Consider the following 27,058-nt stretch of genomic DNA (forward strand, 5'->3'; position numbering starts at 1 on the left):
TACAGCAAGGTCATTACCTAGTTCTAGGACATTGGGGGAAAAATGTGCCCTTAAATCGTGACTCAGTTCAATTACACATAAGGTTTATTGGGCAAAGGAGTTGTGTGTGTGTGTGTCTGTGGTGGGGTGGGTTGTTAAGAACCGCGACGCCCGGTCTGAACATTAACATGGATCGCATGCAATATGATTTTGGAAGCTTAAGGACCTTATCTTTCATATCAGCGAGAAATAACTGTCAAAAACTAAAGGTTGAATTGATACCTTTACACGATTAGGGTTCTTACTGGCCGTGTTACAGATGGAAGACAGAGTGGACTACCTGTGCTAATTAGCTATCTGCGTCTCCGAACACCTGTGTGTAAACGGAAGACAGACGCCAAAAACTTGTAACTGCAACTGTGTTACAACCGGTTAAAAACAGTCTATAGTACGTGTGTATTTCGCATTTGTTGAAATTATTTTGATGTGATATGAAAGTCAAGGGATTTGTTTCTAGAACCGTACCGCAATTGTGAATCGAATCAGGTTTAGAGGGAGTATTTGGCTGTTTTGGCACCATAGCCAATTCGCCCTTTAAACAGAACATGTAAGGTGCTTGAACTAAGCCTAAGGAGTAATGTTAAGCTCATGTAGTCCAGTATTGGGCTAGGGATAGGTAGGATGGCCTATTCGAGTATATGGCCATTCATGATGAAATAGCACAGTTAGATCTTACATCGTTCACTATAGTGTTGTTTGCTTTATTCCACCTGATGGGATATAAGTATAATCATTAGTCAAATTTGACCATCAAATTACTGTAGCAAGCTACTGATCCTGTCATACCCCTGAACCACTCTAACATGTCCTTGCCAGTGGCAGTACTTGGATATTTTTATTCAATAGTCGTCTATGATCTTTTAGCGCACCTACTGGGAACATGGCCTTTCTGGTAAACCAATCAAGATCGAGTTTCATAGTGAACAGCCCACCACTTACAAAATGTAAAAAAAAAAAAAAAGTATACAACTAACCTCAGTCAGTTGATATACTGGCCAGGGTTTTCGTGGCTATCCTGGGTTCCAGTCTCTTTGTGCTATCATGCCAACTCCATGTCATTCATTGATTTGGCATGATGGCACAAACACATCTGGGACCAGGTTACATCACAGCCCAGTTACATGTGTTAAGGTCATATGGGAACGTTCAGGGTTTTGAATACCAACAAAATAAATGGTGATGAGGGAAGAGAAAATCATCCACTATTAATGCATTCACAAACACAACCATATTCCAAAATGCATTAATATTCTGAGAACAGCAGAGGCTGCTGAGGGGGGGAGGTTAGGCTCATCATAATGGCTTGGAACACAGCAAATGGAACAGCATCAAGTACCATTACCCTCATTACAACAAGCCCGTCCTCCCGAATTAAAAAGGTGCTACCAACCTCCAGTGTCTGAGATAAATATTCAAAACATAAGCCCAAGATTCTTTCCAATCCCCGTGTAAGCAAAAATAGTCACCGTGCAAATCATACACATTTAAAAATGTGGTTGTTGACTCACAAAAGATCATTCAATTCTCATCCAGATAAAAAAAAAAAATACATCACTGCGTGATCTTTACATTTAGTATAGACTCTGCAAATAAGTGCTCAGCATTCAATCTCATTGTAAAATATACAGTATATATATATAATTACAAGGATATGTTCATGGAAACACAACAGTAGACAAGCTTGAGTTGGTCCTCCCTCCTTAGTAGTTCACTGCCTAGCTAGAAGAAATATTAGTTCTAGTATATTAACTAATACATTCTAATTTAGCTTTAAAATGTTGTAGTAAATCACTGGCAGATTGTATTAATGTATTCTAAAAGGAACAATGGAATTGTACTGATGTTGTAAAATATTTTACGCCCCGTGACCTCTACGTCTGTATTTAGAATAAGTGCTCAACACTGCATATGCAAGATGGAAATAATCGGAACAGGAAAGTAGACACACATAGGCATTGCAACAAACTGTCCACAAAACAAATCTATTGAAGAGAGGAAAATCCTGAAACCCATTAAAGAGGAGAAATCATATTCACGATAACAAGGAATGGTTATGTCCACTCCCTCAAATCATGGAGGGGGCCAAGCTTGTAAGGCAGGTCTAAAGTGTGGTTTTAAATTCAATTAAATGTAAATGTAAATTCTTTATCTGGAGTATAACAATCCCTAAATACTGTGAGAAGTAAACTAGAAAACAATGACAAGTCAAGGTTATGACAGAACTATGGTATAGTGACTACCCTAATTACCAACAATGAATGAACAACATCTCCCACCGCTCAGATCACATACCATGTGCAACTTATTTCATGTTTACCCAGAATGCAACAAAAATAAGATGGTAAGCTAAGCAAGAATCCTTTTACTTAAAAATAGAATTCATAAATATTTAGCATGATTCATGTTCATAGTAGGAATACATTCTCCCCCCCCCCCCCACATCATTCATCTCTAGGAGAACTAGCTAGTTTAGATATATATATATACACACGCGTTCTTTAAACTAGTAGTATAGCAAGGCGTATTACATTCAAGAGAACAACCAAAACATGTTATCTTTCCAAACAAAGTACCCCCAGTCATTATAGTGCATGTTATAGTGCCAACCGTTTCTCTGTAGTTTAAAAAATACATTGCATTTGAATTACAGTAAACAGAAAAGTTAAACCAAAGAAACCATTCATTAAATGTATAACAAGAATATTGAATATCGTCTTGTTATCGAAAGTTGCTTTCATGAAAAATGAAGAATTACGCTGCAATTCACTAAAGTGCCATCAAAACGTTTTCTGAGAGACCTCTGTAATAGCCATCACCGTGTGGGTGCCTTCAAAAGGGGTTAAACCGTCACCGAGGTTGACCAGCCTTGTCCAACAGAGAAATTAAACATCATAAAAAAAATAAAAAAAAGGTCAGTACACACCATGATCTAAGGAATGTGGGATAGGAAGGAAGTGAAGGAGGACAGACTGATGGGAGACTGTAGAGTTCAGAGCGGCTTCAGTAGGTATGCTGCCTGATAAACAGGAGTTCTGGGTCAGAGTAGAAACCCATATAGAAACCATAGGGCGATGGGCCAAATGGTACCCTATTCCAGTGCACTATATAGGGAATAGGGTGCCATTTGGGACGCATCCTAGGAGGATAGTGTGGCGAGCGGGTCAGTACAGTGTCCTAGCCTCAAGCAGCCAGGAAGAATAAGAGTTGGATGAAGATGAAGAGGTATTAGGAGTCCGCTGGGCCGAGCGGTTTTCCACACACACGCGTTCAGTCCATCTTCTCTTTCTGCACCAGTTTGGGGGCGTCCACAAAGTCACGGCCGTTGAAGACGATGACAGCAGCGGTGACGGCGGCAGCAGTGCCCCAGAACAACACATAGGCCAGGGTCTCAGTCCACGTGTCACCTGGGAAAGAGAGAGGGACACCACTCGTCAGAGACTATAAATAAATACATTTGTGTGACCGGAAATCACAGCAAATTGTTAAGGACACAAAACAGAACTAGTATGCCCCCTGTGTCCTGAGGTTAACAGAGCTAAAAGTTAAAAGGCTAGGATGTTCCTTTAGACAAGTAGTTGTCAGATGGGGTTCTCTTACCAGCCATGAGGAGGCAGATGATACACATGGAGAATGCTACCACCATGATGATGGGCAGCTGCAAGACAAAATACAACAAACATACATTACTCATAGTTTGGGGTGGAAAGCAGAACTCAATATTTAAAAAAAATGATACAAATAAATGGAGGAGAGAGGACCAGAGACGTTGTCATGTAAAGTGAATCACAAAACATGACGCTCAGTCTGGACATTCTGAGTGGTGCCAGGACATCCCAAAAAGGCCTCTCTCTCCTCACTTCTGACCATGACACATCCCCATTACTACTGTGAGTTGGAGAGAGGCAACTGACCGTGAGGAACTTCCAGTCCTTTTGGATGCGGAGTGGAGTTGGGCCGTCTGTTTCATACACAGCGTAGTTTCCAAGGAACAAATCAATGGAATCCTGGAGACACACAGTCCTTTTTAAGCAATAAAGGGGTGACAACAAAAACACAGCGAAATAACTCCACGTCTCGCTAAAACACATGGATGAACAATTATGTTTTTCTAAAATTATGATTTTGGAGGAAAACAATATTGGTCTTACGCAGGAAATTGGTCTAACTACACAGCAAATATCTGACAGTAATACATTATTCCTACCTTATGTAGGTCAAAATGTATAATTTTTCTAGGCCTTTTAAAATTGAAAAAACCCAGACGTACCTGTCTGAAGCCGTCAGAGAAGTTATTCTTGTAGTAACGGATGGCAGAGTTCACGCCGTCCATCACCAGACCCATCTGGGTCCTCTTCCCTGTCCTGACGAAGGACAAGAAATAACACACTGTCAACTCTCCCAACAAGGACAGGAACTAACAACCATCAATAACAGACACTGTCAAGTCACCAACAAGCAAGTAGTCAGGCGGCTGTCTACCATAATGTCCACGTAGCAATACTAATGACAGGTGAAGGAGAAATAACCACCATCCACATCTCATGGTCATACAGACATGATCTACCAACCAGATAGTACCTAGCCAGTTTGCATAGAAATGAAAGAAAAAGGTGACCTCAAATTGAAGCCACACAACCAACAGTTGACCTCCAAACTAAACAAGCATAGGCTCTGTAGACATCCAGGCCTGTGTATATACAGTGCCTTGCGAAAGTATTCGGCCCCCTTGAACTTTGCGACCTTTTGCCACATTTCAGGCTTCAAACATTAAGATATAAAACTGTATTGTTTTGTGAAGAATCAACAACAAGTGGGACACAATCATGAAGTGGAACGACATTTATTGGATATTTCAAACTTTTTTAACAAATCAAAAACTGAAAAATTGGGCGTGCAAAATTATTGTTAAGCACATTTTTACTCCTGAACTTATTTAGGCTTGCCATTACAAATACTTGACATTTCAAATGTTTTTTATTTTTATTAATTTGTAAAAATGTCAAAAAACGGCCTCCCGGGTGGCGCAGTGGTTAAGGGCGCTGTACTGCAGCGCCAGCTGTGCCATCAGAGTCCCTGGGTTCGCGCCCAGGCTCTGTCGTAACCGGCCGCGGCCGGGAGGTCCGTTGGGCGACGCACAATTGGCCTAGCGTCGTCCGGGTTAGGGAGGGCTTGGTCGGTAGGGGTGTCCTTGTCTCATCGCGCACCAGCGACTCCTGTGGCGGGCTGGGCGCAGTGTACGCTAACCAAGGTTGCCAGGTGCACAGTGTTTCCTCCGACACATTGGTGTGGCTGGCTTCCGGGTTGGATGCACGCTGTGTTAAAGAAGCAGTGCGGCTTGGTTGGGTTGTGTATCGGAGGACGCATGACTTTCAACCTTCGTCTCTCCCGAGCTCGTACGGGAGTTGTAGCGATGAGACAAGATAGTAGCTACTACAACAATTGGATACCATGAAATTGGGGAGAAAAAGGGGGTACAATTAAAAAAAATAATAATAATAAATGTCAAAAAACATAATTCCACCTAGACATTATGGGTTATTGTGTGTAGGCTAACATGAAATTCAGGCTGTAACACAACAACATGTTGAAAAAGTCCAAGGGGTTATAGAAAATATCTCAAGGCACTGTATAGTTCAAAGGTCAGCAGCACACCCACACGCATTTCTATACCTGGTGAAGTCAGTCTTCAAGGCTCCCGTACCAGCGTACTGTTTGGCGCATGCATTGGCATTGTCAGCCCAAGCTATCGCAGAAAACAGACAAGACATTGTTAGTGAGCAGAGCAGTGTGACAGACTAGACAGATCAACCTCATATGACACTTAAAAGCTGAGTTCACACACTGACAGCCTCCTTAGCCCTGGGCTGAGTTTAACCCAGGGTTAGCGGTAGCCCTGGGATAAAATGATGCAGTGTGATGGGTTGTAGAGGGGCGGGACCCACTTACCATTCTTGTAGATCTTCTCAAAATCGGCCTGTTCCTCAATCCGCTGGGCCACATGCAGGACACCCATCCTCTGTGGACAACCACCAAACAAACATACATAAAGCAATTTAGAAGGGGATAGGGTAGGGAACAAGGGTCAGGGCTCAGTCATTCATCTTTTTCTCTAAAAAGAAAAAAAAACTGTCAATAGTAAGTTATTCAACTGTGGGAAACAGTAGCTAGTTGTCTTTGTTCAACCCTTGGTTCAACTCTCTAACTTTCTTAAGTTGCTTCTCTTCTTCTCTTCTTCTTCTGTCAGAATGATAACTCCCACAGTGTGTGAAACAAAGGGGTTTGAGGTACTCTGCCTGGTCGCGGAGTATCGGTCAAGTGATGTGTTGTGAAAACTACTGCAGAGCGGTGGGCAGGTTTTTATTTTCTTCAAGTGATAATGAGTGCAACCCTCCTAGCTCCTACCTGTAGCTGGGACTGTACAAGTTACAGTCGGCAGTAAAGGATCCCTCTGAGTTTAAGTGTAACACCCACACACCAGTAGCTGGGACTGTATTGCGGCAGAATGGGGTACTCTGTCTGCGCCATCGGAGAGTACCGCCTAGCAAAAAGAAGCGCGTACCATCCACACACCTGTAGCCTGGACTGTATGGAGTGGCAGGCCAGCTCGGGAGGACTTCCTACCTGTAGCCTGGACTGTATGGAGTGGCGGGCCAGCTCGGGAGGACGTCCTACCTGTAGCTGGGACTGTATGGAGTGGCAGGCCAGCTCGGGAGGACGTCCTACCGGTAGCTGGGACTGTATGGAGTGGCGGGCCAGCTCGGGAGGACTTCCTACCTGTAGCTGGGACTGTATGGAACGGCGGGCCAGCATGCTCTGGATGACGTTGGTGCGGTCCAGACAGTCCATGCAGTTACTGCGGAACGTCCCCTTCTGCTGGGACAACACCTTCCCCTCCGTGTCGACCATGAAGTAGCTGCACAGACAGACAACAGAGGAGTCAGGAGAACACATATCCAGAGAGCCAGTAACAGCACTGTAATGTTGGGACACCAACTACCCCTCCGCTGCAGGGAGACAGAGGGTTTATAAATCACAAGACAAGGTTAGGGGTGAATCCCAAAATGTACTACACCGGCTCCGACGCTCGTCGAATGTGGCAGGGCTTGCAAACTATTACACACAGCCGCGAGCTGCCCAGTGACACGAGCTAAATTATTTCTATGCTCGCTTCGAGGCAAGTAACACTGAAACATGCAGGAGAGCACCAGCTGTTCCGGATGACTGTGTGATCACACTCCCCGTAGCCAATGTGAGTAAGACCTTTAAACAGGTCAACATTCACAGGGCCCGCGGGGCCAGATGGATTACCAGGATGTGCACCCCAGAGCATGCGCTGCCCAACTGGCAAGTGTCTTCACTGACATTTTCAACCTGTCCCTGACTGAGTCTGTAATACCAACATGTTTCAAGCAGACCACCATAGTCCCTGTGCCCAAGAACACTAAGGTAACCTGCCTAAATGACTACCGACCCATTGCACTCACTTCTGTAGCCATGAAATGCTTTGAAAGGTTGGTCATGGCTCACAACACCTAAACCCACTCCAATTTGCATACCGCCCCAACAGATCCACAGATGATGTGATCTCAATTGCCCTCCACACTGCCCTTTCCAACCTGAACAAAATGTGGGTAGTGGGTATTCTCACCTACGTGAGAATACCCACTACCCTCTGTACGTGAGAATTCTATGCATTGACTACAGCTCAGCGTTCCAACACCCTAGTGACCTCAAAGCTCATCACTGAGCTAAGGACCCTGGGAGTAAACAACTCCCTCTGCAACTGGATCCTGGACTTCCTGACAGCCGCCCCCAGGTGGTAAGGGTAGGTAACAACACATCCGCCACGCTGATCCTCAACACAGGGGCCCCTCAGGGGTGCGTGCTCAGTCCCCTCCTGTACTCCCTGTTCACTCATGACTGCACAGCCAGGCATGACTCCAACACCATCATTAAGTTTGATGATGACACAGTGGAGACCTGGCCGTGAGGTGCAAGGACAACAACCGCTTCCTCAACGTGATCTAGAAAAAGGAGATGATTGTGGACTACAGGAAGACTGAGCACACCCCCATTCTCATCGACGGGGCTGTAGTGGAGCAGGTTGAGAGCTTCAAGGTCCTTGGTGTCCGCATAAACAACAAACTAACATGGTCCAAGCACACCAAGACAGTCGTGAAGAGGGCACGACAAAACCTATTCCCCCTCAGGAGACTGAAAATATATGGCATGGGTCCTCAGATCCTCAAAAGGTTCAACATCTGCACCATCGTGACTGGTTGCATCACTGCCTGGTATGGCAACTGCTCGGCCTCCAACCACAAGGCACTACAGAGGGTAGCGTGTACGGCCTAGTACATCACTGGTGCCAAGCTTCCTGCCATCCAGAACCTCAGTACCAGGCGGTGTCAGAGGAAGGCCCTAAAAATGGTCAAAGACTCCAGCCACCCTTGTCATAGACGGTTCTCTCTGCTACTGCACGGAAAGCAGTACCAATGCGCAAAGTCTAGGTCCAAGAGGCTTCTAAACAGCTTCTACCCCCAAGCCATAAGACTCCTGAACATCTAATCAAATGGCTACCCAGACTATTTGCATTGCACCCCCCCCCCCCCCCTTTTACACTGCTGCTACTCTGTTATTATCTATGCATAGTCACTTTAATAACTCTACATGTACAGATTACCTCAATACCGGTGTACCGGTATCCCCTTGTATATAGCCATTTTACTACTGCTCTTTCATTATTTGTTACTTTTATTTTTTTAAACTGCATTGTTGGTTAAGGGCTTGTAAGTAAGCATTTCACTGTAAGGTGAACCTGTTGTATTCGGCGCAGGTGACAAATGCAATTTGATTTGAAATGACTTCCTATTCCCTATATAGTGCACTGTCGACTTGGGCCCCTGGTCAAAAGTAGTGCACTATGTAGGGAATAGTGTGCCATTTGGGATGCAAACGGGAACACATTTGCCCAGAGGTTAATCCAGAAGTCACTGACCGACTACTGTAATGTACTCACTGGTATTTTACCCTGAAGACCAGACCAGAGATAAATGGGTAGAAAGGAAGCCAACTAGCCTCTCGTATGTTCGTATGCCCATCCTCTCGCTAAGTGTTAGATTCTGCGTTAAACTTTGAACATTTGTTGTACTCAGAAGTATAGTATGTGGGGTGAAAGAGACTGTTTTTAAAAAAAAATTTTACATCAGAAGGTAATGGTTATCTGTAGGAGCCAGATGGCTTTGGAATGTGCTGGGTAGGTGGGAGGAAGTCACAGGGTTGATATAAGGGGAAACGGATGGACATCTGTGGATTAGGCGAATGAGGGGATTGAGGTCAGGTCAGATCCCCTGAAGGGAGAAATTATGGTTTATTACCCCATTACCCTCTTCCTGTCGAACCATAAGAGATGTAAGGATTGGAGAGAAGGAGGACCTTTTGGGAAGAATTAAACTTGGTTAAGCTTATCGGGGCGGCAGGGTAGCCTAGTGGTTAGAGCGTTGGACTAGTAACCGGAAGGTTGCAAGTTCAAATCCCCCGAGCTGACAAGGTACAAATCTGTCGTTCTGCCCCTGAACAGGCAGTTAACCCACTGTTCCTAGGCCGTCATTGAAAATAAGAATTTGTTCTTAACAGACTTAAATAAAAGGTAAAATTGAGTTATTTGGTCTGAGAATTAGAACCTAACATAAGGAACTTAACTTGAGCCTTGTATGGTTGTGGGAGCAGCTATTCATAAAGGAGTCTATACGGAGGGTAATACCTGTATTCATCTTGTGTCTCAGCCACATTGTCCACCAGGATATTCAGACGATCCCATCTCATCCTGCTGCACTCCTTGTGGAAGTCAAATGCTACGTACCTGAAGAAACAACATGGCTGTGTGAGTGGATGTGCTAGATCTAAAAACAGGCCTGGGTTTATTTAACCAGGTAGGCCAGTTGGGAACAAGTTCTCATTTACAACTGCGACACAAACACGGAGTTACACATGGAATAAATGTACAGTCAATAACACAATAGAAAAATCTATATACAATGTGTGCAAATGTAGTAAGATCGGGGAGGTAAGGCAATAAATAGTGGCGAAATAATTACAATTAAACACTGGAGTGATAGATGTGCAGAAGATGATGTGCAAGTAGAGATACTGGGGTACAAAAGAGCAAAAAATAACAATATGGGGTGTCACAATTTCCCATCATCCCGAGCAAACACAGCTGATTAATCACATTGCGTTCTAAACTGAATATCATGACTGGGTGATTATTAGAGTCAGGTGTGTTAGCTGAGGCTGGGGCAAAACTGTGACACCAATCAGGACCTTGAGGACTGAAGTTCCTCAGGCCTGATCTAAAAAAAATAATAAAAAAATAATAAAAAAAAAAAAAGGTATAAATCACTGAAATAAGCCAGATGGGTGTTCAGGAGAGGTGCGTTTAGTTCTCACTTGATCATGCCGTTCTCCATGCCAGACACCATCTTGGCAAAGGCTTGTTCCAGTGGCTTCTCTGAACCCTTCTGGTTGACCTAGAAGAAGAACACCATCTTATTATATCCATCTCTCGAATGCTTCTCTCTCACACAATGCTGTGACGTTTTAGCCATCGTGAGGCTTAAATAATGGAGGGTCCTACCAGGTTCAGAATGGTTTGCTTTCCATAGATGAGGACCTGGGAGTCAAAATGCCTCTGAATACCATCCATCTAGGAAGACAGTTGAGAGAAATGTTTTTAAATTTATTTTATTTAACTAGGCAATTGGTGATTTGGTAGACAAAAGATCCACAGAGTGGGTTTACCTGACCTTTGACTTGTTGTACTGACAATGGAATAGAAAGATGAAAACGGACACAAAGATTTAAAAGCCCCTTACGTGATTGGTGTTCTTGCTGATCAGTGGCTTGGGCTTGTATTTCAGGTTGGGCCTCTGAGACCAGAAGAAGGGCATGGAGCCTCGTGTCTGTGGAGGGAAACAGACATTTTCAGAAAATAAATTAAAATAAAAAAAGGCATGCGCCTAATCAATAACTACTTCTACCCTGTCCACCGTCTCCTACTTTTCAAACTCACCTGTACGAATGAAGCCCTCCCTCCATTGTACAGGACTATTTGCTCCGTCTCCACAAAGTTAGCAGCGTGGCCCTCAGAATCGATACCTGAGGAAAAACAAAATGATGATGAGAGAATGACTACGCATGTCCACCGGGCCATTAATGATTCAACATGCCATTAATGCTGCGCAGTACAGTACTAGGTCCGCATCCCAAATGGCACCCTATTCCCGATAGAGTGCACTACATAGGGAATAGGGTGCCTGTATATAGTTCCCCACATAGGGAATAGGGTTCGCCACATAGGGAATAGGGTTCGCCACATAGGGAATAGGGTTCGCCACATAGGGAATAGGGTTCGCCACATAGGGAATAGGGTTCGCCACATAGGGAATAGGGTTCGCCACATAGGGAATAGGGTTCGCCACATAGGGAATAGGGTTCACTACATAGGGAATAGGGTTCACTACATAGGGAATAGGGTTCACTACATAGGGAATAGGGTTCACTACATAGGGAATAGGGTTCACTACATAGGGAATAGGGTTCACTACATAGGGAATAGGGTGCCGTTTGGGACGCAGCCTGTGTCTCACCTCTGACGTAGTACCTGACCCCAGCCCTGAAGCAGCTCCTCCTGGAGATGAGGATCCATTCAAAGATCTTCCCGTTGATGCGGCACGGCTTCATCACGATGACTGGATCAGGGACGTCAAGGACCTCACAGAACACACTGCTACAGCACCGGGCCAAGTTGTACCTAACACAGTGTCCCAAATGGCACCCTAGTCCCTATTTAGAGCACTACTTTAGACTAGGACACATAGGGCTCTGGTCAAAAGTAGCGCACTATATGAAGGACAGGGTGCCATTTGAGACGTACTCTAAGTGGAGGATGTTGTTGTACTTGTACTCTAAGTAGAGGATGTTGCGATTTCTCTCCTGGTAATGACTTTTTAAAGTGTCCCCGAGGGAATGATTACAGTTGCATCGAGTTGAAATTGGTTCTTCAGAACACTCAGAGACACCATTCAAACTCTATGTAGTGATGTGGGCCCACTGATTATTGCTACACTCGGATCAGTGGGAGCAAAGCAAGACCGTGAAAAGGATACATCCATGGACGACAGGGATCGCAAACTTGTGGAGCTGAAAAGGAATACAATCATTACATTTAAAACGGGATACATTAGAACAACAAAGAAATAAATAACGGTGGTCATCTATAGCTACTGTTCAAACACAGTTCCTTTTTTGAGGGGTAAGGTTCATGGTATATTGTCCATATTCTAAATACGCTTACCTCTGGTATATTACAATAAGATACAAAGAAAAAAGACTGGACTAGTGTAATGTGTTGTAAGGCAAGGGGGCGGGGTTGTGATGTCATCTTCATATCACTCACCTCTGGCTGTGCAAGGAACTCTCTCAGGAGGCTTCCATTCCACACAAACCTCTGATCTGCCTAGAAACAGGAGAACCAACCAATAAAAATCAAACCCTCAATCTATAGTGCCTTCGGAAGGTATTCACAACCCTTCTGTTGTGTTACAAAGTGGGATTAAAATTTCATTTTGTCAACGATCTACAAAACAAACGAAGTAAAATTTTATTTTTATACAAAAAATAACATTGTGTAATTAATGGGGGGGGGGGGGGGGATTACTAATCTCTTGATTAGATAAGTATTCAACTGCATGAGTCAATACATGTTAGAATCACCTTTGGCAGCGATTACAGCTGTGAGTCATTCTGGGTAAGCCTCTAAGAGCTTTTACACACCTGGATTGTGCAATATTTGCCCATTATTCTTTATATATATATATATATATATATATATATATATATATATATATTCAAGCTCTGTCAAGTTGATTGTTGATCATTGCTAGACAGCCATTTCCAAGTTTTGCCATAGATTTTCAAGATGATTTATGTCAAAACTAACTAGGCCGCTCAGAAACATTCAATGTCGTCTTGGTAAGTAATTTGTATAGAACTGGCCTTGAGTTTTCGGTTATTGTCCTGCTGGAAGGTGAAATTGTCTCCCAGTGTCTGATGGAAAGCAGACAACCAGGGTATCCTCTACGATTTTGCCTGTGCTTAGTTATATTCCGTTCCTGTTATCCTAAAAAAATGTTTTGTCCTTGCCGATGACAAGCATACCCATAACATGATGCAGCCACCACCATGCTTGAAAATATGAAGACTGGTACTCAGTGATGTGCTGTGTTTACCCCAAACATAATGATTTGTATTCAGGAAATACAATTAATTTCTTTGCCACATTATCTGCTGTATTACTTTAGTGCCTTATTGCAAACAGGATGCATGTTTTGGAATATTTCTTAATTTGTGCAGGCTTCTTTCTTATATTGTAAATAAGAATTAGTTCTTAACTGACTTGCATAAATAAAAAATAAAAACTTTTTTTGTAAATCAGCCTGCAGTAAAGAATCTCCATCAGTTTGTGCAGTGGCACCTTGTTCCCTATACAAAACAATACTTTGGACCAGGGCCAATAGGGTGAGAGTATGGACAGAGCACTACTTTGGACCAGGGCCAATGAAATGACAGTATGGACAGACAGTAATGCCTGTTCCATTTCAAAACTATGTCACACATTCTTCTCACCATTAAAACCAGTCAGAAAAGGTTTCAGTATAGGAGACAGTGAAGATATACTGTACACCATGGTACTACACACATTCAGCACTACAGAGTAATGCCCCAGCTGAAACAGTGGGCGAAAAGGTCAATCTGTTTGTGTATGTTTACATGAGTAAATGCATGCGTGTTTACGAGGGCAAGGTGACTAGTGTGGTTTACATGAATGGCAGGAGCCCAAACACCACAGTGACACTCCTCCAATATAGATGAAGGATATCGTCATCATCATCTAAATGGGATGATACTCTCTGAGCCGAGTCTTTATGGTTGACTAGCTCGGTGCGCAATAGGAGAAAATTATGGCCTTGTCCAAAAACAACCGTTATGCTCCTAAAATACTCACTTCAAGAATCGGTTAGTTATAAGCAATATGGTGGTAGCTCCACCTTACCCTCTGATAGATAGTTTGCCATACGGCTCAGATCCAATCTTTCCAGGTCTACACAAGAGCCTAGAGGGTTAGGTAGAGTCTAGGATTGGTCTTTATTACAAAGAACAATAGTAATTTCTCACCCTCTCTCCCCTCCCCTATTACCACACCCCCTCTCCTCTCCACCTCCCCAACAACTCCCCCCCCCCCTCACCCTCTCCAGCAGGCTCATCTCCTGGAAGTCGTGGCTGACGTCGGCCAATCTCTGGAGGGTGTGGGTCAGGTCATAGTCAGTGCAGAAGTAGAATCCATCTGTAGTCAGCACGTTGTTAATCATGGACAGGAATGTCTTGTTGTCTTGCGTCTGGAGAGAGGAAGGGGAGAACATTGATTTTAGCTGGATGGGCACCAATCATGACAGTGCAGTTAGCAGTTTTGTAGTAGGAGCTGTGTGTGAAATGTGAGAAGAGAGGCTGTTAAAACCAGGGACTTTTCATATGAAATTCAACAGAAAATCTTACTAGGTGACCAATAAACACATTTTTACATTTTTTATTTAACCAGGTAAGTCGGTTAAGAACAAACTCTAATTTCTATGGGACTCTCAATCACGGCCGGTTGCGATACAGCCTGGAATCGAACCAGGGTCTATAGTGACGCCACCAGCACTGAGATGCAGTGCCTTAGACCGCTAGCCCAAAATAAAATACATCTGAATCAGATTGACAGCAACAGATGTTCTGAAGTAGTATTTCAGCCTCAAGTGACTCCAGTGGTTTAAAAAAAAAAAAATGGATGAAATCATCTCTTACATATCACAATAGCCCTCTGAGTCGATGTGTTTCATTCTAAACCTTGTCCACTGCACCTCCCTCCCAGAGTTCACTGCACATAGAGGTCGGGGTGCACAACTGCCAATGATCCCTGCATCTCAAACGGCAGCATCCCCTTATGATGCATTTTGAGAGAGTGAGACATGCAGGGCAGGGCAGAATTAGGCCAATATCCACTAATAATAAAAACTCAAAAAATAACAATTACGTTTTGGAAACATCTAAAATACAGTGACCTCTCATATTATTACCAAGCCCTGCAATGCCAAGAGCGGAGCAAAGAAATGAGTCCCCTCATCCAGCTGGTCCTGGGGCTGAGTTCACAAACCTGTTCTACTAACACACTGAAGCCTCAGGACCAGAACATCCAATCAATCAGAATAAACTAAATTACAACACAGTCAAAACAAAAACTACATTGCTTATTGGGAAACACAAACACAAAGCAGTGCTATCTGGCCCTAAATCGACAGTACATCGTGGCTAACTATTTGACCAGGGTTACTGATCAAAACCTTAGAAAAACCTTGACAAAGTACAGGCTCAGTGAGCACAGCCTTGCCATTGAGAAGGGTAGACACAGGAAAACCTGGCTCCCTGTAGAGGAAAGGCTGTGCAACCACTGCATAACAGCAGAACCTGAGACGGAGCTGCATTTTCTGACAAAATGTCAAATATATAATACAATTAGAGAGTGTCATTTCCCCAAATTTGAAACCCTTATTCAAGGTTTCAAAGACCTCTCTGATGAGAATAGGCTACCCGTCCTGTTGGGGGAGGACGCAGAGAGCTGTGGGTTGGCAGCACTACATTGCTCTCTGCCATAAGTTGAGGGACAGTGTCTGACAGACCAATCAACCTGCACATGTCCTCTACTGTATGCTTATTGTTATTGTTGAATGTATGGTTATTTTGACCCTTGGTTATTGTTACTGTTGTCCCGTTGACAATTTTCATTCTTATTATTTTCATATTGTAAATATCCAACGTAAGCTTTGGCAATATGTACATTGATGCGTCATGCCAATAAAGCAAATTGAATGAGCGCGAAAGAGCGAGAAACGCTGCATTTCAAACACTTACCCTCGCCTTACGCCCTTGGGGGAATCCCAGTCACCATCTTGGACGTAGGTCCAAACAAGGGAACTTTGAAACGCCCCTCAAGACCTCGTTTTTGATCGAGTTCGCTAGTGTACAATTATGTTCACTCCGAGGCCTGAAATTACCCATAATTCAATTCTAAGTCAGCCGAAACGTAAAATCTCAACATGGAGAAGTCAACATACAAGTGTAAATAAAAAGGAATGCAAATAAGTTAGAAATGTTACTATGTAAAAAAAAGTAAATATATGTTTTTGTTTGATTATCTTTTGGAAATTGTAGAAATAAAACATTGTCCTTCAGAAGTTCCAGCTAGGCAGGCTAACATTAGCTAGCTAATTCATTTTCTACCTATCATACAGTAGGCATATACAGTAGTAATAATTATATAGTTAACATAAGTAGACATGCAGAGTAGACTGAAGCGCATTTAAAGCCACCACAAGCTACCGGTGTCTGAAAACACAATCATCACGGGATGAACGCGTGACGAATTTCCTGCCAAGGGTGATCCACATAAAAATCATCCCTTCCTCCCTTGCCCTGAAAGTGTATACTCGTCAGACGTCATCAGAAGTGTCCACTTAATTTGAGGGCTGAGGGGATAGGGTGTGTCTTTTAAGTGTTTGGAATACAGCCAGAGAGACAAGACAGACATGAATGACTCTACGGCTATGTCCACAATCTCTCTTTTCTCCTGAAGTGCGCAATTCTCCATGTGTCCGTATTTTATCTAATGGATGGCATCCCTAAGTCTAAATATTCTTGTTACATTGCACAACATTCAATGTGTCATAATTATGTAAAATTCTGGCAAATTAGTTCGCAATGAGCCAGGCTGCCCAAACTGTTGCATATACCCTGACTCTGCGTGCAATGAACGCAAGAGAAGTGACACAATTTCACCTGGTTAATATTGCCTGCTAACCTGGATTTCTTTTAGCTAAATATGCAGGTTTAAAAATATATACTTCTGGGTATTGATTTTAAGAAAGGCATGGGTGTTTATGGTTAGGTACAGTCGTCCAATGATTGTGCTTTTTTCGCAAATACGCTTCGTTAAATCATCCCCCAGCGTTGCATCGATTATATGCAACGCAGGACACACTAGATAAACTAGTAATATCAACCATGTGTAGTTGATTGATTTTGTAAGATAAGTTTAAAATGCTAGCTAGCAACTTACCTTGGCTTCCACTGCATTCGCGTAACAGGCAGGCTCCTCATGGAGTGCAATGAGAGGCTGGTGGTTGGAGCGTTGGACTAGTTAACTGTAAGGTTGCAAGATTGGGTCCCCCGAGCTGACAAGGTGAAAATCTGTCGTTCTGCCCCTGAACGAGGCAGTTAACCCACCGTTTCTAGGCCGTCATTGAGAATAAGAATGTCTTCTGACTTGCCTAGTTAAATAAAGGTATAAAAATAAATCTGCACTCCAAAAATACAGATTTCCGATTGTTATGAAAACTTGAAATCGGCCCCAATTAAATCGGCCATTCCGATTAATTGGTCGACCTCTACTTCCTAGAGCTGGCCGCCCAGCTAAACTGAGCAATCGGGGGAGAAGGGCCTTGGTCAGAGAGATGACCAAGAACCTGATGGCCAATCAGCTGGGATGGGAAACCTTCCAGAAGGACAACCATCTCTGTAGCACTCCATCAATCAGGCCTTTATGGTCGAGTGGCCAGACAAAAGCCCCTCTGTAAAAGGCACATGACAACCCGCTTGGAGCTTGACAAAAGGTACCTAAAGGACTCTCAATGAGAAACAAGATAATCTGGTCTGATGAAACCAAGATTGAACTATTTGGCCTGAATGCCAAGCATCATATCTGGAGGAAACATGGCACTATCCCTACGGTGAAGCATGGTGGTGGCAGCATCATCATTCTGTGGGGATCTTTTTAAGCAGCAGGGACTGGGAGACTAGCCAGGATCGAGAGAAAGATGAACAGAACAAAGTACAGACAGATCCTTGATGAAAACCTGCTCCAGAGTGCTCAGGACCTCAGACTGGGGAGAAGGTTCACCTTCCAACAGGACAACGACCCTAAGCACACAGCCAAGACAATGCAGTGTCTGAATGTCCTTGAGTGGCACAGCCAGAGGTCGGACTTGAACCCAATTGAGCATCTCTGGAGAGACCAGAAAATAGCTGTGCAGCGACGCTCCCCATCCAACTTAACAGAGCTTGAGCGGATCTCCCAGAGAAGACTGGGAGAAACTCCCTAAATACAAGTGTGCCAAGCTTGTAGCGTCTTACCAAAGAAGACTCAAGGCTGTAATCACTGTCTCAACAAAGTAGAGGGTCTGAAAGTAAATGTCATTTAAAACAATTATAAATAAAAATGTTGCTTTGTCATTATCGGCCATTGTGTGTACATTGAGGAAAACAAGAGAAATCATTTTTAGAATAAGGCTGTAACGTAAAATGTAGAATAAGTCAAGGGGTCTGAATACTTTCCGAAAGCACTGCATCTACCTCCATCACGCCAGTATCCCTGTCCCCTTCCCCCTATACATATCTACCTCCATCACTCCAGTATCCCTGTCTCCTATACATATCTACCTCCATCACTCCAGTATCCCTGTCTCCTTCCCCCTATACATATCTACCTCCATCACTCCAGTATCCCTGTCTCCTTCCCCCTATACATATCTACCTCCATCACTCCAGTATCCCTGTCTCCTTCCCCCTATACATATCTACCTCCATCACTCCAGTATCCCTGTCCCCTTCCCCCTATACATATCTACCTCCATCACTCCAGTATCCCTGTCCCCTTCCCTCTATACATATCTACCTCCATCACTCCAGTATCCCTGTCCCCCTATACACATCTACCTCCATCACTCCAGTATCCCTGTCCCCCTATACATATCTACCTCAATACTCCAGTATCCCCGTCTCCTTCCCCCTACCTCCATCACTCCAGTTTCCCTGCATATGCAAATATGGTATTGGAACTGACTTTAAATATGTCCTATAATCAATCAATCAATCAATCAATATATATATAAGTATGCTTTCTTACTTTGTAGAGTTCATATTTCTTATTCCTCGTGTAATTTTTTTTCTAGTAATACATTGTTATTAATTATTGCATTATTGTGTTTTGAGTTTGCGATGAAGGCCTTTCACTGTACTCGCGACATTACACCTTGAAACTCATGTCTTCTCCAATATGTTCTGAAGACAAGGAGAGAGAGAGAGGATGCAAGGAATTAAAGGGGGGGGGGAACAAACGAGAACGACCCTTGACCTCCTCGCCCCCCCTCCCTACGAGGCGGCAGCTGCTTCCCTGCATTTTGTCAGCACTTTATTCCCATGTTTTTGCCAATGAAAGTTGTCTCTCCCTCTCTGGGTGACTGACGACCCAATACATTCAATTCAAGCCTCGTGTCCCAAACGGTTCCCTATTCCCTTTGCAGTGCACTACCTTTGTGCTGGTCACTGTAGAAAATAGGGAGCCATTTAAAATGATACACGGTTTCTAACACCAAGTGAATTTCCACTGAACAGTATTAAACACTTGAAGCATTTAGACCAACCCCAAAAAACATCACCGCTAATTCTAATAAAGAAAATGTCTTTATTTTTTTACGTATCAAATAAAGAGTGTGTCAACTTCGGTTTTCCACAATAAAAAGGCAATTCACTGTGACCTTTAGTCAGCCGGGCTGTAAGCCAGCGTTGTTCTGACTGTGGTGCATCTCTAAACTCCCTGGGGTCAGTTACAATGAGTTTGGTTTGAGTCCCAAATGGCACCCTAATCCCTTTATAGTGCACTACTTTTGCACATTTCCCAGTTACAGTAAAGCACTTAGTATCAAACATTGACTAGAGGATTTGTTTTTAAATAATTTTAACAATTGGTGTATTTCCAGTTTAGCCAGGCTGTCTGAAGACTGAACGCCTGAAGGAATTGAATTAAAATTGGAATCTTTGGGGATAATATCAAATTGGGAATTGAATTCTTGGAATTTACCTAACATTGGATTTGACACTACTGTAGCTAGGTCCCCTCTAGTTCAACACTACTGTCTATTAGCTGTACCATAGTTACTGTAGCTAGGAAGAGGTTGAACCAGAACCAGCAGACTGGGTTGAGTATTAGAATAGGGAGTGTAAAACTTCTAAGAATACCCCACCCAGTAGCTAACCCGTTGTCGAGTGGCAACGCTCCCGGCTGGTCACATTCCACGCCAGAGACTGGGTTCAAACCCCACATCCACTCTTCCTACTGTTCTCTCATCACATTCCCCACCAGAGACTGGGTGTAATCCCCACATCCACTCTTCCTACTGTTCTCTCATCACATTCCCCACCAGAGACTGGGTGTAATCCCCACATCCACTCTTCCTACTGTTCTCTCATCACATTCCCCACCAGAGACTGGGTTCAAACCCCACATCCACTCTTCCTACTGTTCTCTCATCACATTCCCCACATCCACTCTTCCTACTGTTCTCACAATTGCCTGTCTCCACCTCTGTTTCCAACTGTAGTCTTTAGTGTAAAACACATTTTTGTTTTTTATATATATATCCCAAAAGTGCATGAGTGTTTGTTACCTGGTCCTCAGTGAGGTGAAGCACAGTCTTTTTGTAGGAAATGACGTCAAAATCCACTGCCTTCCACACAGCGTGACCCAGCAAGCTGCCCACATTCCTCTTCTTGGTAATGACAATCAGGTACATCCCTGTGAAAAAGGGGAAACCACAGTCAGTCAGCACAACATACAAAAACAGTAACGTGTGTTAGTTACAGGGGTACATCCTGAAGGACAAGATAGGCGTATTGTCCAAATAATCTATCCTTTCTCCCCAAGTGTGACCTTGTTCAATTCCCTTCACGGATCTGAAAGTCACTCGGGCTCTAGTACTGTTGGTCTTTGATGCTCCCTGACTGTCTATCTTTCATGTCTTGTGATTATTAGCGAGAGAGATAATGAAGTCAATGTAGGTTTGTTATCATTTATACACCTTTTATCTTTTACTCAAACCTCCCACAGACTGTATGTTTGACACCCCTTCTCTAGCCCATGCATAAACCAATCCCAATGCTTTTAGATTTGCGGGAATCAGTGAACGATTCCACACTTCAGGAGAAAGGAGATATTGTTGGGACGCACCGAGTGGTAGGCCTACATCCTGTGACAAGGACCAGTCCAGTGTTGGGTCAGGCTGTGGACCTACCTGCCACCAAGCGGACGGTCCCCATGATGCCACAGATGGGTCTGGTGTTGGCTGACGGAGGAACATCTTTCTTCCCTAAAGAAACAAGATGGAGGACAAACACTCTATAAATCACAATGGTTAACACACAGCCAGCTGCTCCTGCACCGACCCACACACAGCCAGCTCCTGCACCGACCCACACACAGCCAGCGCCTGCACCGACCCACACACAGCCAGCGCCTGCACCGACCCACACACAGCCAGCGCCTGCACCGACCCACACACAGCCAGCGCCTGCACCGACCCACACACAGCCAGCTCATGTACCGACCCACACACAGCCAGCTCATGTACCGACCCACACACAGCCAGCTCATGTACCGACCCACACACAGCCAGCTCATGTACCGACCCACACACAGCCAGCTCATGTACCGACCCACACACAGTCAGTTGACCTAGACCTAGATATTTTTCCAGTGGTGGGCAGAAACTTTGCCAGCATTTTATGCAGATGTAGGTTTTAAAACCACATTAATTATTTACAACTTACTTCAGTTCCTCCATCAGGAAGCTATAAAGCCTCTCTGGGAACCTACCCGAATTCATCCAATAACAAATGCTTGTTTTTGTTTCCCCCGTTACAAAACATTTCGCAACGGTGTGCACAGAGTCTTACCAGTCAGGGTCATCTCATTGGACACCCTGTCAATGGCCAGGACTGCGTCGGCCCCATCATCACAGGCCTCAATGTAGAACTTCTCTGGGCTGGTGTGCCTGTGTGTGGGGGTGGGGGGGGAGAAACATAATGGAGAGGTTCAGGTATGTTGTGGAGTAGGGTGAAGTTTCCCTCAGATGCTGATCTTGTGTCACCCCGGAGCCATGTCACAGAGAACGTCCAGTGACATGAAAAGCAAGACAGGGAAAAGGCCATCTGAGATGCAGCACATCACAGCGATGAGACAATAATCCTGAGGTTTATTACAGGCAGACAATAAAAATGTAGATAATGACAACTGTGCCGTTGTGGACTTGAGCCATGCACTTAACCCACCCACAACGTAAGATCAACTGCACTGATAGGCTACGGTATAAAAACACATGTGTTCCGTCAGCACCTGGAGAGCTACTGGGCCTGCAGGCTTTTGATCCACAGTCAGTTTATCAAGGTCCTGTTGAGCAGCTGATTTCTTTTTTTTACAATGTGGTGTGTTAGAGCAGGGCTGGAGTAAAAGCCTGTACCTCTCCTGGACTCTCCAGGAGGAGGGTTGGCCACCCTTCAACACTGCAATTACCACCAAATACTTTTAATGTCTTTATAAGATAAATTCCCCCTACTCTATGAACCAGGGATTAAATGCGTAAAGTGGGCGAGTTCGATCCCTTAGATGGTGATCTATTTGTAAGGTTAAAATAGTCCGTGCTCAAGTCAGGGATATATTGACAGCATATTAGTTAGGCTACTTGTCAAATTAGGCTATTCTAATTAGGCTATTCTAATTAGGCTATTCTAATTAGGCTATTCTAATTAGGCTATTCTAATTAGGCTATTCTGTTGTTGTCAGAATTTCATGGCCAGTATAGAATAGAGGAGAGTCCTAGTCAATTAGGAGCGCTTGAGACGTTTTTTCCCCTGGAGTATTCATTATTCATTATCAACTGTGTGCCAGCCAATCAAATCACATTCTATTGGTTGCATACACATTAAAAAATCTGACGTTATTGAGGTCGTAGCGAAATGCGATTATGGCCTACACAAGAGGGGGCGGAAAAGTATTTTAGGACATGAGATTAATACATGCTAATAACTGAATACTGTAGTTAACTAGCGAGTTAGCCAATTCAATACATATTGTGTAGGTTGGATGGTTATTTAGTTAGTCTTGTAGACTATATCAGTACTTTACCTGTTGAGCAAAATGTCTCTTTCTCTTTCACTTCTCTCCCCTCTCAATTCAATTGACATATCAAGTTAAAATGACTTACATTGTCAAAGTATACATATAACGAACATGGTGGGACCAACAGCAAGTAATTATACTCCCAATGGGCTGTGAGATCTGTCAATGCAGGCCAACAATAATTATACTCCCAATGGGTTGTGAGATCTGTCAATGCTGGCCAACAATAATTATACTCCCAATGGGTTGTGAGATCTGTCAATGCTGGCCAACAATAATTCCACTCCCAATGGGCTGTGAGATCTGTCAAAGCTGGCCAACAATAATTCCATTCCCAATGGGCTGTGAGATCTGTCAAAGCTGGCCAACAATAAATATACCCCAATGGGCTGTGAGATCTGTCAAAGCAGGTCAACAATAAATATACCCCAATGGGCTGTGAGATCTGTCAAAGCAGGTCAACAATAAATATACCCCAATGGGCTGTGAGATCTGTCAAAGCAGGTCAACAATAAATATACCCCAATGGGCTGTGAGATCTGTCAAAGCAGGCCAACAATAATTATACTCCCAATGGGCTGTGAGATCTGTCAAAGCTGGCCAACAATAATTCCACTCCCAATGGGCTGTGAGATCTGTCAAAGCAGGCCAACAATAATTATACTCCCAATGGGTTGTGAGATCTGTCAATGCTGGCCAACAATAATTCCACTCCCAATGGGCTGTGAGATCTGTCAAAGCTGGCCAACAATAATTCCACTCCCAATGGGCTGTGAGATCTGTCAAAGCTGGCCAACAATAAATATACCCCAATGGGCTGTGAGATCTGTCAAAGCAGGTCAACAATAAATATACCCCAATGGGCTGTGAGATCTGTCAAAGCAGGTCAACAATAAATATACCCCAATGGGCTGTGAGATCTGTCAAAGCAGGTCAACAATAAATATACCCCAATGGGCTGTGAGATCTGTCAAAGCAGGCCAACAATAATTATACTCCCAATGGGCTCTGCAGAGACTGGGAGATAAGTGCATAACACATCACATCCTTAGAAAAACAGGTACAATTCTGATGGGAATAGCGTAATTCTTTGACAGTGTGATTTTTGGTATTGTTTTTGTCCATTGGGACAACTTAATCTATAATCTGCTTGTCTGGCAATACGTTTGATTTGCCCCGGGCAAGTGGACAAGCTTTACTACGGAGCCCGAGAGTGCCATTATACACTACTCTGGCCGAGCAGCTTCAGGTGAAGACAAAACGTCTGCCTGACTAAATCCTTATTGTGAGACGCCTATGGTCGTCACAACATGTCTAAAAAAATTATCATGCCACAGGAAAGTCAGGGGACAACAGGACATACTGCTGGCATAACAACAACAACGCCATATTGTGTGTTTTTCATTTGAATTAGACCTACCGACTCTGGGTTGTTGTTCACCAATGGGTGACCCAAGAGGAGGATACGCATGCAGAGGTGGGAGTGGGCTAGCTGTTTTATTGTTAAGGAGGATCCTTCTGAAGTAAGGATTGGGCTGTAATAGGTGGGGAGCTGAAACTTCACCCCAATACACACACATATATATTTTAACCTTTATTTAACTAGGCAAACCCGTTAGGAACAAATTCTTATTTACCATGACGTCCTACCCCGGCCGACACAGGGCCAATTGTGCTGTTAAATCATGTGGTTTAATCAGCTTCTTGATATGACACAGCTCAGGTGGATGGATTATCTTGGCAAAGGAGAAACGCTCACTAACAGGGGTGTAAACAAGTTTGTGACCAACATTTGAGAGGAAAAATAAGCTTTTTGTCTGCATAAAACATTACTATTTACTATTATTTCATCTCATTAAACATAGGACCAACACTTTACATGTTGCGTTTAGATTTTTGTTCAGTGTATAAACCCTCCAAACCCAGACGTGATCTAGAAGCCCTCCAAACCCAGACGTGATCTAGAAGCCCTCCAAACCCAGACGTGATCTAGAAGCCCTCCAAACCCAGACGTGATCTAGAAGCCCTCCAAACCCAGACGTGATCTAGAAGCCCTCCAAACCCAGACGTGATCTAGAAGCCCTCCAAACCCAGACGTGATCTAGAAGCCCTCCAAACCCAGACGTGATCTAGAAGCCCTCCAAACCCAGACGTGATCTAGAAGCCCTCCAAACCCAGACGTGATCTAGAAGCCCTCCAAACCCAGACGTGATCTAGAAGCCCTCCAAACCCAGACGTGATCTAGAAGCCCTCCAAACCCAGACGTGATCTAGAAGCCCTCCAAACCCAGACGTGATCTAGAAGCCCTCCAAACCCAGACGTGATCTAGAAGCCCTCCAAACCCAGACGTGATCTAGAAGCCCTCCAAACCCAGACGTGATCTAGAAGCCCTCCAAACCCAGACGTGATCTAGAAGCCCTCCAAACCCAGACGTGATCTAGAAGCCCTCCAAACCCAGACGTGATCTAGAAGCCCTCCAAACCCAGACGTGATCTAGATGATGCAGCCTATATCTCTTTTTAAAATGACTGCTTGTTTATTTTGCTTAACAAGCACTTTGAGATTCTGTCTAATGAAAAGTGTTATAAAAAAGTTTAATTATAATATATTGACTGCTTGCAGGACTCGATGTGAAGTTGTGACTAAAGTCAACAACCAAAAAAAAAAATAATAATTGGTTCATGGCTCATGGGGTATTGTATTGGCACATAGGCTTGCTTATTGTCAACGAGCTACCGGCGCCATCTCTGATTCATCAGCAGTACTTTATGAGCGCCATTGTTTTGTTAATACAGCAACTACGGACTTGCCCCTTCTACATGGTTTGAGAACATGACAACTCGGTCAGGTCGTCACAGTTGCCCAATAGTTTGTGCAAAGCATCACACTCAGCTACAGCGGAGACGGAGTATAAACATTGAGCTTACAGGAGAAAATGTCAAGAAAGAAAATGCAGAACTTGGGGCTGATAAAACCATAGACTACAGGGTAGGCATACAGACCTATGTACTGTACATCATGCAAGGATCTCTGATCAAATCGTTATAGTCTTCTGCTGATCCATAGGACTTAGTTGTCTGGTTGGCTTGTTTGCTGCTAAAGGTTTTTGCAACGAGACGAGCTAATTAGCTGCCTACTAAAAACTGAAATTGTCATGCGATTCAACATTAAAATCGTGATGTTTTATTTGTTTTATCCGTTATTTTACCAGGTAAGTTGACTGAGAACACGTTCTCATTTGCAACAACGACCTGGGGAATAGTTACAGGGGAGAGGAGGGGGATGAATGAGCCAATTGTAAAGGCAAAGTAATTTCAAGGGAGGGGTTCACTATGAAATAAACTTGGCAAAGGTCTTGGTAAGTGGAGCGTGCCAATATATTTTTGCATGAGGGTTCCTTGACTAGACTACTGATGCTACAGAAAATTCAAAAGGCTTTAAGGCACATTAGCAATGTTTTCTGCTTACCGTTTCATACAAAGAACAAAAACATTTGAGGATGATACATTTATAAATCATAGCTATAAATCAATCGTAAAAAAGAAATAGATGACAATGGTGGTCATCTCAACATGTGTTTTCCCCCAAACCGCTATGACTGATTAGTGGCGTTGTCCGCTAAAAACAGTTGCCTCAGTTTAATGGTTGCCAATTCTCATCCCACATCGGACAGCAGCCTGGTCTCATAGACTAGACGTAACTGCCACGCCTGGTTCACCAACTACTTCTCAGATAGAGTTCAGTGTGTCAAATCGGAGAGCCTGTTGTCTGGACCTCTGGCAGTCTCTATGGGAGTGCCACAGGGTTCAATTCTCGGGCCGACTCTTTTCTCTGTATACATCAATGATATCGCTCTTGCTGCTGGTGATTCTCTGATCCACCTCTAGGCAGACGACACCATTGTGTATACTTCTG

General features: G+C 43.8%; 1 protein-coding gene across 1 annotated transcript in view; it reads right to left on the reverse strand.

Annotated features, from left to right (window-relative positions):
* Positions 1 to 859: 859 nt before the first annotated feature.
* The window catches only part of LOC139373849 (phosphatidylinositol-3-phosphatase SAC1-A), a 28,250-nt gene continuing 2,051 nt past the window's right edge, over positions 860 to 27,058 (reverse strand). The window contains exons 2-20 of the mRNA XM_071114931.1: positions 21,922 to 22,019; positions 21,261 to 21,335; positions 20,637 to 20,764; positions 14,346 to 14,495; positions 12,497 to 12,556; positions 12,207 to 12,240; positions 11,688 to 11,789; positions 11,111 to 11,196; positions 10,914 to 11,000; positions 10,676 to 10,744; positions 10,489 to 10,568; positions 9,803 to 9,901; positions 6,814 to 6,952; positions 5,986 to 6,055; positions 5,710 to 5,782; positions 4,307 to 4,400; positions 3,951 to 4,043; positions 3,637 to 3,694; positions 860 to 3,443 (exon numbers count right to left, since the gene is read on the reverse strand). Coding sequence (XP_070971032.1) covers positions 3,307 to 3,443; positions 3,637 to 3,694; positions 3,951 to 4,043; positions 4,307 to 4,400; positions 5,710 to 5,782; positions 5,986 to 6,055; positions 6,814 to 6,952; positions 9,803 to 9,901; positions 10,489 to 10,568; positions 10,676 to 10,744; positions 10,914 to 11,000; positions 11,111 to 11,196; positions 11,688 to 11,789; positions 12,207 to 12,240; positions 12,497 to 12,556; positions 14,346 to 14,495; positions 20,637 to 20,764; positions 21,261 to 21,335; positions 21,922 to 22,019 — 1,732 coding nt within the window. The 3' untranslated portion in view covers positions 860 to 3,306. The remainder of the gene's footprint in view (positions 3,444 to 3,636; positions 3,695 to 3,950; positions 4,044 to 4,306; positions 4,401 to 5,709; positions 5,783 to 5,985; positions 6,056 to 6,813; positions 6,953 to 9,802; positions 9,902 to 10,488; positions 10,569 to 10,675; positions 10,745 to 10,913; positions 11,001 to 11,110; positions 11,197 to 11,687; positions 11,790 to 12,206; positions 12,241 to 12,496; positions 12,557 to 14,345; positions 14,496 to 20,636; positions 20,765 to 21,260; positions 21,336 to 21,921; positions 22,020 to 27,058) is intronic.

The sequence above is a fragment of the Oncorhynchus clarkii genome, chromosome 18 (genome assembly GCF_045791955.1).
Source record: "Oncorhynchus clarkii lewisi isolate Uvic-CL-2024 chromosome 18, UVic_Ocla_1.0, whole genome shotgun sequence".
In the NCBI taxonomy this organism is placed as follows: domain Eukaryota; kingdom Metazoa; phylum Chordata; class Actinopteri; order Salmoniformes; family Salmonidae; genus Oncorhynchus; species Oncorhynchus clarkii.